Raw genomic sequence first — 12,909 nt, forward strand, 5'->3', positions numbered from 1 at the left:
TACCAAAATGGTCATGCATTAAATTTATTTCTAAATAGCTCGAAGAAAGAATTTTGAAGTTTATAGGAGTCCAGGGTTTCTTTCAGATAACTCAAAGGTAGCTGCATCAGTGAAAAGCCCACTCCAACATGAATGGCAAATCATGAAAGCTGCATCCTTGAAGGCAACTTTGTTGTTTGGAGAGTCCTCTATCCCCAGCAACCGTCACTGCTTAAATAACCTTGTAAGCCTTGTAAGTTTCAGGAACATCGTGAGCACTATAAGTTTCATTTACTTCTTGACTCTTCCCAGTCTCCCCTCTTGATCTAAAGGAATAGTGTCTATGCTGGCTGGCCTCTTTATTTTGTATGTCTGCCTTCACCCCAAATCTTCATGAGCCTCCATCCTTCTGTTAATGTCTTGTTTCATGATTAATTTAAGAAACCTCTCATTACTGAGTGAAACAACCTCCCTTTTCCTTTTACATTGTGTTAGGACACAGCCTTCCTTCTGTTTTACATTGTGCTGCTCTTACCATGATTTACTTTCCTACAGAGCAATAATCTATTTGCTTATTACATGTCTCACGAGGATGCCCAAGTTAGCAGGGCGTTGGCTGACTTAAAGCACTCTATTAGCACCTAGAACCTAATGGGTGCTCAGGGTTGTGTACAGATAGAGATTATACATGCTGTCACAAAACAGGCTATGTTCGGACTTATGTGTGCTTTATTTAATGTACTCAGGGAATGTCCTTGTGAGTGAGTAGTGTAACTCATCCCACACAGGTGTATGTTACTTACTAAAAGTTGGAGAACAAAGTATATGATCTCCAAGGAGCAGACTTTCAGTTGTCAAAAGTTTGTTTTGCATTTCTATATATTACCACTGTGTTATGATTTTGACATTTGAACAATGTTTAACTACTCAAATTCCAGATCACACCATTACAATGGAATAAAACTTATATACTTATATACAGTGTGTCTTATTCACATGTCAGTGGAATCCCACACAACTTTAATAATTTCCATTGTAAAATGCCTAATTCTGTCAATGTGTGGCAGGTGCTTAACAATGGTGACTATGATAACTTGAGAGCTAAAGTAATAGTTAGGTTTCTTCATTATCCATCACAATACTGTGTCATCTGCTAGTGCACAGTTCTCAGCTTATCACATTCTATTTGCAACACACTAATAACTCCACTGGCAACCTATACCTTATCTAGATAATCAGCAGTTTGTAGATACCTAAAGTTCGGAAGTTCCCAAAGCAAGGTAATTTATTATGACTGTTGTGTTGCTGCTGAGGCTGCTATTGATCTGGCAGTATCTTTTGAGAAGCACACTACTCGAATTTTTCCACGATTATTGATGCTTTTCATGGTTTCGTGTCTCTGTGCAATGGTGTCCAATAGGAACTTCCCCCAGCCTTCAATTATTCTTCAGTCCCTCTTCTGTACTCATGTAGAATCCAACATGTGATTTCTTCTCTATATGTCATTATCCCTTTAGTACTCCATTATGTTAACCTCCAACACAGTAAGAGCAGTAATCACCATCAACCTAGCATCTGCACTTAGCCTTAAAATTGGCTTTGATTCAATTCTGATTGAAAATAACATATTTGAAAAAGAGTTGGTTTTATTTTTGGCACATTTAAGTTGTATATGCCACGGTTGAGTGGAAGCCAAAAAAAAAGTTTAGAGTCTGAACAAGATAAAAAGAAAACATCGTTCTAAAAAAGTCTGCTGCAAAAGTATTCTGCAACTCTGCTGAACGTGGTTTCCCACGAGGCCCTTCTCATACCTGAAAAGCTACTATATTTACATCCTTCAAAGAGGGTGCCAGGAAAAAATCTTGAGTGATGAGCTAAGTCAAGTCTGGGGCCATTTCAAATGCCAAAAGAGGAAAATGAATTTGGATTCACTATTCACTTTGTGTGTGTGTGTGTGTGTGTGTGTGTGTGTGTGTGTGTGTGTGTGTGTGTGTGTATGTATGTAGAAACCAACCAAAACACAGCTGAAATGATACAAGTTCTGTGACTTGTTTGCATGGAGAAGCAATATATTAATTGTTACAGTGTTTGTTGAATGCCTTTTACAGAATAAATGGCATCACCAGGAAAACACCATCTTAAGTTATTTTTTAAGTGAAAACTTTATTGTAAAGAACTTGAAAATAAACACCACAAAGTGAAATTAGCCAGACCAAAGTCTATATACTTTAGTGAACTTTTATATGGCTAGAAGAGCCAGTCTGAAGCTGTGACGCTTCACACTAAATTTATGCTTCCTGTGCACTTCGTCTACCACCCCAAACAGAAAAATAGAAGATCAGTTATCTTGATTAATATTAGAATATTGTAGATCGCTTTTTAGTTTTGAGATAATTATGGATTCACAGGAAGGTGCCAAGGTAGTGACAGACGTTCCTGTGTCCCCTCTGTCCGGGTTCCTCATGAAGCTTTAGGACAATCACCAAATGAGAAAACTGACAGATATGGTATAGTTTATATGTATATTTCTCAACCACATTATCAGATAACTGTGTATGTGCTAGGGATATGACCTTTTGATACTGGCTTGTTTTAAATCAGTTTAATGCTCTTAAAATCCACCCACCATTTGACATGTCTCAGTAGATTGTCTCGATCACCATTACTCCATTGAAGGATATTTTGTTGTCTCCAGGTTCTGACTACCACACATAAACCTGCTGTGAACCCTTGTGCACTGATTGTGTGGTCCCAGGTTTTTCTCTGTGGTAAATGCTCAGGAATGTGGTTGCTGGGCCATATGTAAGAGTATGACTATTTTCCCAGAATGAGAGTACTGCTTTTTATTCTCACCATCAATGTGTGAGAAGTGTTGCTGTGTTTCCTCATCACCCTTTGAGGTCATAGCCATATTTCTTTCTAGCTACACTCATAGATGTCAGTTTCTAAATATATGTAAGTATATAGATACCTTATTGTGTGAGTCTGCTTTGCATGTCTGTAATGACTAGTGATTGTGATAAGTATGGGATCTTATCCGGGTCCTCCATTATATTCCATTGAATATAATTGTTTTTAATGTGTCTATTTTTATTCCAGTATTGTGCAATTTTTATTACTGTAGTTCTGTTACATAACTTAAAATAGAGATCGTGATAATCCTGGCAATTTTTTTTTAAATTTTTCAGGATTGTTTTGGAAATCCTGGTTTTCTTGTGTTTACCTGTGAAATTTAAGGTTATTTTCTCAATTTCTGTGAAGAATTGCATTGGAATTCTTATGGACATTGCATTGAATCTGTAGATTGCTTTTTGTAGGATGGCCATTTTTGCAATATTAATCATACCAATCATGAGCATGGGAAGTACTTCCACCTTCTAGTATTATCCTTAATTTCTTTTTAATCTTGTACTAGCCACTTCACTGAAGGTTTTATCAGCTGTAGGAGTTCCCTGGTAGAATTTTTGGGGTCACTATGTATACTATTATATCATATGCAAATAGAGAAAGTTTGACATCTTCCTTTTCAATTTGTATCCGCTTGATCTCCTTTTCTTGTCTTATTGCTCTAGCTAGAACTTCAAGTACTATATTGAATAGATATGGAGAAAGTAGACAGCCTTGTCTTGTTTCTGATTTTAGTGGAATCACTTTGAGTTTCTCTTCGTTTAATTTGATGTGAGCTGTCGGCTTTCTGTATAGTGCTTTTATTATGTTTAGCTATGTTCCTTGTCTCCCTGATCTCTATAAGACTTTTATCATGAAGGGGTGTTGGATTTTGTCAAAGGCTTTTTTCAGTATCTAATAAGATGATCAAGTGGTTTTTCTCTTTCAGTTTGTTTATATTGTGGATTACATCGACAGATTTTTGTATGTTGAACCATCCCTGCATCTCTGGGATGAAGCCTACTTGATCATGGTGGATGATGTTTTTGATGTGTTCTTGGATTCGGTTTGTATTTTATTGAGTATTTTTGCATCAATGCCCATGAGGGATATGGTCTGTAATTCTGTTTCCTTGTTGAATCTTTGTGTGGTTTGGGTATCAGGGTGACTGTAGCCTCATAAAATGAACTTGGCAATATTTCTTCTATTTCTATTTTGTGGAACAGTTTGAGGAGTATTGGTAGTAACTCTTCCTCGAAAGTCTGGTAGAATTCTGAGCTAAAACTATCTGGTTCTGGGCTGATTTTGGTTTGGAGACTTTCTTCTTTTTTTTACTTTCTTTTTATTTATTCTTTGTGTCTTTCACATCATGCATCTCAATCCCATTCATTTCCCCTTTCCTTTGTATCCACCCTCGCCATTGCAACTTCTCCCTAAATAAAATAAAATAAAATTTAAGAAAAAAAAAAGAAAAAATCAATCTCATCATGGAAGCTGTAGTGTGACACAGTGAATCACTCATGCAGTAAACCATTTTGTTCATATATCTTTATTTGCACGTGTTCATTACAAAGAGTCATTGGTCTGGTTGAGGCCTCTGGTTTCTGCTACACTATTGATGCTGCGCCCACACTGGGACCCCTCTTGGATATCCTGTTGTTGCCCCATGTCTTGGAGGTCCTGCAGCTTTGGGCCTATAGGATGGGTCCCTCCACATGCTCCAGCAGATTGCGAATGGAATGGACCAACTCATAACCCTGGTTCTTGGCCTGGGTAGTTGCAGGGTTGGTCAGCTCATCAGCTCTCCCTTGTCCTCACCACCAGGGTGAGTTCTCTAGCATTGCCCTGGCTAGTTCACCCCTTGCAGCAATGAGCAAGGAGCAGGGTCAGGTCTGCTGCTTTTATGCCCCAGGGTGGGCTCTGCTACAACTACACCATCAGGGCCAGCTCTACTATATGGCCCAGGCGAGGTGCATGGGCCACTCTCCCTGAGTGCTGTAGGAAATTAACTGTCTACCACATTGAGTGTAACTTGAGCAAAAGAGACCTCAAAGGCCACCCCAACAGTGACACACTTCCCCCTTCAAGGCCACACCTACTCCAATAATGTCACTCCCTTCGGGGGACATTTTCTTTCAAACCACACAGGCCCACTAACATCTTCATAAAGTTGGTTTTAACGTCATTTTCTTGTGCTTCAGCTGTGTTGGAATATTCGTGGCTTGATGTATTGGGTTAGCTGGGCTCTGGAGATGACATGGCTTTTGCTGATTGTGTTCTTACACCGACATTTAGGTATCTGGATTTCGAGTGATTATATGTCTAAGTGCCCATTTCTGGGTTTGTCTTTGTTGGATGAGTGTTTCCTTCCTTGGTTTCTGTTTCCTCTCTGGTCTTCTGGCTAGAGTGGGCTTGAGTTCAGGATGCTGGCATGGAGGGTAGGAGGCTTCCACCAGAGATGTTTTTAATTTCTTTTTTTTCCAGTCTCTTAAAGTTTTTACTATACATGTCTTTCTCTTTAGATTTGTTACTTTTTTGAGGCAATTGTGAATGGGATTGCTTCCCCTCTTTCTTTCTCAGTATGTTTGTTTTTTGTGTATAGGAAAGCTACTGATTTTTGTATGCTAATTTTGTATCCTGCTATTTGCTGAATGTGTTTATAAAGGGTAGGGTTTCTGATAGACTTTTGAGAACCTTTCAGGTATAAAATCTTATCACCTGCTAATGAGGATCCTTTGGCTTCTTTCTTTCCTATTTTAAATAATTTCTCCCCCTTCACTTGCCTTATTGCTCTAGCTAAATCTTCAAGTACTATATTGGATAAGAATGGAAAGATTGGACATCCTTGTCTCATTCCTGATTGTACTGGAAATGCTTTGAGATTTTCTCTATGTAGCATGATTTTGGCTGTGGCTTATTGTTTATTGCTTTTTATTATGTTGAATTATATGCCTCATATCCCTGGATACCCCAGGACTTTTATCATGAAAGAATTTTGTATTTTGTCAAAGGCCTTTCTGCATCGAATGAGATAATCATGTGGTTTCTGTCCCAGATTTATTTATGTGGTGGGTTATATTTATTTTATATTTATTGGTTTACATTTGTGGAACCATCCATGCATCTCAGGGATGAAGCCAACCTTATCATGGTGGGTAATTTTCTGATGTTTCTTGATTTCAATTTGAAAATGTTTTATTGAAAAATTTTACGTCTATATTTATTAGAGAGACTGGCATATAATTGCTTCATTTTGTTGGATGACTGTCTTGCTTACGGAAGAATTTGCAGTTATTACTTGGCAAATGAATTTGAGGAGTATTGGTGTTAGGGTCTCTTAGAATCCTGTGCTATATTGATCCATTCATCTATCACTTCCCCTTTTAAGCTGGGAGATTTTAAGTTACTGCTTATAATATCTCATTGGTGGTTATGGTCTACTTAAAGTATTTTCATCTTGATTTAATTTTGGTAGATCATTGTTCTGGCTAGGTTTATGTCAACTTGAGTTGTTGGAAAGGAGGGAGCCTCAATTGAGAAAGGCTTCTATAAGATCCAGCTGTAGGGAATTTTCTTAATTAGTGGTTGATGGGGGAAGGCCTAGCTTATTGTGGGTGGTGCCTCCTCTGGGGTGGTGGTTCTGGTTTTTGTAAGAAAGCAGTTTGAGCAAAGCATGGGGAGCAGACCAGTAAGCAGCACCCCTCCATGACCTCTGTGCCAGCTCCTGCCTGTAGGTTCCTGCTCTGTTTGAGTTCCTGTCCTGACTTCCTTTAATGACAAATAGTGATGTGGAAGTGTAAGCCACATAACCTCTCCTCCCCAATGCTTTGGTTTTGGTGTTTCAGTACAGCAATGGTATCCCTAAGATAGCCCTGTACATTTAGAAATTCATCCATTGCTTTTAGACTTTCCAGTTTAGAGTTTTAAAGTATGTTCTTATGAGTCTCCGAGTTTCCTCAGTATCTGTTGTAATGTTTCCCTTCTCACTCCTGATTTTATTAATTTGGGTCTTCTTTCTTACTTTTGGTTAGTTTGGCTAAAGGTTTGTCAATCTTATTAATCTTTTCAGTGTACCAACTCTTCATTTCAATGATTCCTTATATTATTATTTTCATTTGTATTTCTATTTTTTGATTCATTCCAGGTGTGAACAAATTTGATATGAAAAGTTATAAGTTACCATTGTAAGACTGTCTTCCTTAGGTATGGCATCATAAGTACTGTCTTATTTGTCAGTGGGAAGTTTTGTTGTAGCAAATAACCACTGATAAGACTTTAGATGTTTCTTTAGAAAGGAACTATTTTACTATCTATAAAAATATATTTAAAATATTTTACCTTATGTCTAATACACTTCTCAGAAATATTTAATCTTTCATTATTTACTACACTAATTTTCCTAATTTGATATGGTTATTATCATAGATAACATTTACTTGAGTGTCTTGTATGCATGGTATAGTTAAGATCTTTTAATGTATTAAAAGTCATTTAATTTACATGAATTCTTAAAACAGTAATTATTTTTGTGGAAATTAACTATATTTAATGTTTAGTGTTTTTTGGCATATAGTTTTACCTGGTGTCTTTTAGAACATAGAAATGAAAAATATTTATAAATTTATGTGAAATGTCAGAGGTTTTTGTTTCCCAGTTACTCAACAGTGTGACAAAAGGTTCACTATTTTAGTGTTCAGATTTTAGGTTATTTTTCACTAATTTCTTCTCTTAGGTCAGGACTCTAGTGATTGCATTTTCTCTGATGTTGGTTTGGAAGTCTGACTGCTACATAATCTGGAGTATGGAAGTAGTAGAGGACACACTTTTGTCCTCAAATGACATTCACCTCTTGTATTACAGAATATTTTGCATTCTGAAGTACACATATTTTTCCTTACAATGAATAGATGATGTCCTGGCTAGCTTTTTGTCAGGTTGATCCAAGTTTGAGTTATCTGAAAAAAGAATATTTTCTTGATTAATGGTTGATGTGCCAGGGCCCTGCCCACTGCTGTGGTACCATCCCTAGGCAAGGGGACCTGGATGGTATAGGAAAGCAGGCTGACAAGGCATAAGAAGGAAGCCAATGAGGAGCCTTCTTCCATGGCTTCCCCTTAGTTTCTGCTTCCAGGTTCCTGCCTTCATCCTCTGTCCTGACATCCCTCAGTTACAGATTATGACCTAAGACTTCTGAGATAAACTAAGTCCTTTCCTCCCTAAATTGCTTTTGGTCATGTCGCTTTATCACAGCAGGAGAAAAGTAAGGAGACCGAGGGGCATATTACATGTCTGGCTGCTCTCACCTTGCCAATGTCAGTTGTTAACACTACATTTTATCTATAAAACAATTTTTAGCTTTTTTGGTCCAGAAACTTTCCCCCCTGTTTCTTAGATAGCTATGTGAACCCCTCTGAGGTACAGACTTCATTGCAGCGTATAGGCTAAGTCACCCTGGGGTGAAAGATGACGTAGGACACTCAGATTCTGGGCATGCTGCACAGGGTCTCATGCTGGTCTGTCTTTTCCTGGTGTGAAACCGTGGTAACTGGATATGGGAACAGGGTGTGTAGTGAGAGCGTCAGTCAGAGGGCTGGTCAGGAGTCATGAGATGCTTGTTCTCTGTCTACGCCCCCCCCCCCTTAGTTAATTCAGATCACCATTTTTATGTCTTATGCCAACGGGGCACCTTTCTCCTTGTCAAGGAACTGGCTTTTCACTGGTGTCCTGTACTTCATCATTTGGTTCATTTTGAGGTGTTGGGTCAAACCCAGGAACTTAAGCAAGCTGGGAGAACTGTTTTTGAAGTCCTTAAATGTTTTGTTTTCAAAACGAGTTTTGAAGGATCTCATTTTATCTATTCCTTTTACATCCAAGAATTCAGGAAATACTTTCTACAAATTTAGGAAGCAGGATTGCTTTTAAGATATTGAACTGTTTCATCTGAAAATATTAAAGGATGTGACTTTTGTGACTTAACATTGAAATGATTAAGAGCATTTTGCTGATTGAAGAATAATTCCCATTTTCATTCAATAAGCAGTTAGGAATGTTTGAAGTCATTTATACATTTTAGATCCTTATATAGCAAGAATATATTCATATGTACTTGTGTTTACATGTGTGTATGCACATATGTGAATCGCCTATCAGAGCTTATATCATTAGGATTTCATAGCAGAAGTTAAAATAGAACAATAGTATTACCATGAGATTCAGGAGTTTGTCACTTCAGAAGCCTTTCTTGTAAGAGATACAATACAATTAGAGGGTTAGGAGAAAAGTTTTGCTTACAAATTCCTTGGTTTGAATCTCATTGCCACATTGCTAGCTCGGTAATGTCCTTCTGCTTTACCCTGAAAAATTAGATTGAAGACACTATCTGCCCTATATGATTACTATAAAGAGATTCAATAAAGCTTCTACTGCAGTTCCTAACTCTAGTAAATAACTAACAAACATTATGTGTTTTAGTTGTATGAGTTTCACAACAGTTTGGAAGTAGACAAGAAAGTTACTTTTATTCCTATTTTATGTAGCAAGGGAGAAGATGAAGGCCCCGGGGATTGTGTGGTATTTCCTGAGAACACAGTGCTGTGTATGTAACAGAGCAAGAATTGGGCAGATTTTGTATCTCATTGGAGAAGAGAAATGAACTTATAACAACGAAGAGAGATTGGATATAGGAAGAAACAGATGCAATCGCATGTTTTTGCTACCTCGGGGATAAATACACTCGACCACTGAAGTACATCTCCAGCTTCATTTGTGTTTGAGTTTTACATACTTTTGACACCCCAGGAAACACCTTGTTAGTATTAGATATAAATTTATTTTAAAATGACTCCAGGTGGGGTAGGCTAGGACATGGGATATCTACCCACACCCCAGGTTGCATCATGATTTACTGTTGGGTAGAGAATTTACATTTAGGTATTCTCTTTTATACATATAACTATGCTTTCCCCCCTCCAACTTGAAAAAAATGTGATTAATAATTTATCCATTAGATTGGACGTGAAGATGGTATTTTCCAAGTATCTTTATTCTTTTTATAAGGTAATTTATACCAATTGGTAGATTGCAGTTTTTCATCTCTTCTAATTTTTAATTAATATATTCTTTAAAAGTTGTTACTTCACTCATTTACTCAAATACCCACTGTGGACTACTCTCTTGGGGATACAGACACGTGTAGACATAGAGCCTGGCCTCACAGATTGCTAGTCTGGTAAAGAAGAAAAACATGTAACATAATAAATCTCCCCAATGATCACGACAATCAAAGCCAGTGTGAGCAGCCCACAGGGAGCGAGGACACAAGCTAACTACCGTTTCTGGGCTTTGTAGATGGTTCTTGAAAGAGCTGCTGTCTCAGAAGGATGTTTGAGGGCGAATAGGAATTTCTTAAGGGAAACCTGAATTTTCTAGTAACTGGCCTGCTTCTGCTTCTCAGACACTTAAACACTGTTTCTTACTTGTTCACTAAATTATTTTCCACATGCATTCGGAATTGCTAAAATAAATACCTGGTCTCTCAAGGCTGCTTCAGTTCAGACCAGCAGACTGAATGTAATTTGCACGTTCTTAGCCTCTGTCTGTCATTGCACGGCATGTCTGTAGTAGGAATATTTCCTTCATAAATACTGTAATACTGTTTTTGGACATATCTTTGAAATGTTTGAATTAATGTTGATGTACTTGAAGCATTTTGCAAGATTAGTTGAAGAGGATATAATAGAATCCCTTTGGGTTAAAATTCACTGAAGGTTTCTTTTAAGGAAAAGTCTATATATAGACTATGGTTCAGCCATGTTGCCGAGCTCAGCACCCCCAGTCTGTACCATGTAGGGAAGAGGGTAAGTGAGCCAGCACCTGCTTCTACTATTACCACTCTGCAGATTGTGTCTGAGGACACCTCTGTGTTAGACGGTGGACATAATGACTCCTTTCTCTCAGTGTGGGAATCAGCAGTTAGTCACAGGATTATTTGAGCTCTTTTGTTTCAAAACATTTGTTAGGTAGATTGTAAGTTTTACTAACTCAGCTCATTATGAAATATTAATATGTTATTCATATACCCATGTGTTGTCTCTTACAAGATTGAAATTTAGGTCAAATTACAACCTGAATTTAATTTTAGTACAGAAAATAAGTGTGTCATATTTAAAACCTGTGTTCTAAATTTTAAGCACAATAGATCAAAGTACATCTCATTTAAATAAATCCTCTGGAATAAAGATTCAATTATTATTTTCCCAAACCTGTTTATCTTTCTGCACATGTGTGCATCCCTGTGTGCAAGTATGTATGCACATGTGGGGGCGTATGTGCACATGTACACATGTGGCGGTCAGTATTGTTCCTTAGGGGCCATTCATCTTGTGTTTTTGAGATGGAGTATTAAGGTGGCCAGTGTATTAAGGTGTCCAGTGGCCCCCATGAGTCCTCCTGTGTCCCCCACAAACCGGGGTCATACATGGGCACCACCTAACTGTTTACGTGGGTGCTGGGATTGAACTCGGCCCCTTACACAGCAAGTGCCTTCCCCCATTGAACTATGGCTCCACCCCATCCCGGAGTGTCCTCAGGGACTGTTTGCGATATAGAATGGGAGGTTTATCTTTAATTTCTAGAAACTATAAAAATCGTTTATTTTTTATTTTCGTGATTTTGCTTTCAAATGACAGAAATTCTGCTTTGGGGACAACTTTATTTGAATTGTAAGTGACATTAATTTTATTTCTTAAGGCCATGATTAAAAGTTTCTTGGATGTCTACCAGCTTGCAAGTGCTAGAATCTCTACATTAGAGAAGGAAATGACGTCGCACCGAAATCACATTGCAACTCTGAAATCCGAGCTCCACACAGCTTGTCTAAGAGAGAATGAAAGTTTACAATCAGTAAGTTCAGAGCAAAATGCTTTGTCTTCCTTGGGTCTTGGGTCACATGTATATTCATGTTTTTATTGCTCGCAAGATCATTTGGCTGTATCTGTGTGTGAGTGTGTATTTATGTAATTTAGGATAAACAATCAATCAAATAACATAAGGTTAGTATGGAGGAACATTAGAGAGAAGAAAAAGCGATTAATTTTTCCACTGTATCATGTACAGAGGTATGCATATTGTTCTCACGCTGCTCCAGCACGACATCAGGACGCCTTTGTTCGGCCGCACACTGACGGCTGGGTTTGCCAGTATGCATAGTTAAAGCTTATAACTGTCTGAAGATTCAGTGTGTCCCATTAAGACAGAATATTATTAATTATGCGTATAACCAAAATGGTAATTAGAACATGTGATTATTCTCGGTAGAAAACTAGACTTATTCATAATACATGCCTAGCTAAAGATGCATGTTGTGATTCATCTATATGATTAAAATTCTGTTTCAGTACTCATTTTATGTCTTAAAATTTTAGCCATGATAAAATTTGGGCTAATTTAAAACTAAAAATAAAAAAATTCTACATTTGGGATATGCATTTGGGGAATTTTATAAAATGAATATATTCGTGATGTAGTGGAATGTAACAGACATTCAGAGGGTTGTTAGTAATTGGACTGTATGTTTTCCTTTTTTTGATTTGGTTATGATGCATGGGGGTGACTTCTGAGTACAAACTACAGTTTCTAGATTCAGCTGTGGACCTGTTTCAAACATGATGCTCAGCGGCACAGGAGCTAACCTGGCTGACCTTAGGTTGGTGACAGCTGTGGCTTGGCTGGGCTTTTTCCTTCCGGCTTGAGCTCCACTGCCAGCGTTTCAGTGACACCTTTGGGACTGTGGTGTTTGGAACAGCAGCCAGCCACCAACCCCTCCCTCCTGTCGCACTCCTCTCTGCCTCTCTTTGCCCCTCATGTCTACCGTTCTTGCTTCCCTCTTTGTGCCATAGCTGCCGTCATCCACTGACCATGAGGTATTTCACAGGTGTGCATTGTCTGTTTGCTCCCTGCGCTCACTTGAACCCCAAATACACTCTACAAATGCAAGCCCTTTGGAGGTGACACCCTGGGTGGGCCAAGAGCAGTCTGGCCACAGTC

At 38.2% G+C, this 12,909-nt stretch overlaps 1 protein-coding gene across 3 annotated transcripts in view; it reads left to right on the forward strand.

The window, feature by feature from the left end:
• Ccdc171 (coiled-coil domain containing 171) overlaps window positions 1–12,909 on the forward strand; it is a 318,485-nt gene that overhangs the window by 255,325 nt on the left and 50,251 nt on the right. For all 3 annotated transcript variants that reach the window (XM_028873279.2, XM_028873278.2, XM_037202698.1), the window contains one exon: window positions 11,614–11,766. In XM_028873279.2, the coding sequence (XP_028729112.1) occupies window positions 11,614–11,766 (153 nt within the window). The remainder of the gene's footprint in view (window positions 1–11,613; window positions 11,767–12,909) is intronic.

This window comes from Peromyscus leucopus, chromosome 2, assembly GCF_004664715.2.
Source record: "Peromyscus leucopus breed LL Stock chromosome 2, UCI_PerLeu_2.1, whole genome shotgun sequence".
Taxonomy (NCBI): domain Eukaryota; kingdom Metazoa; phylum Chordata; class Mammalia; order Rodentia; family Cricetidae; genus Peromyscus; species Peromyscus leucopus.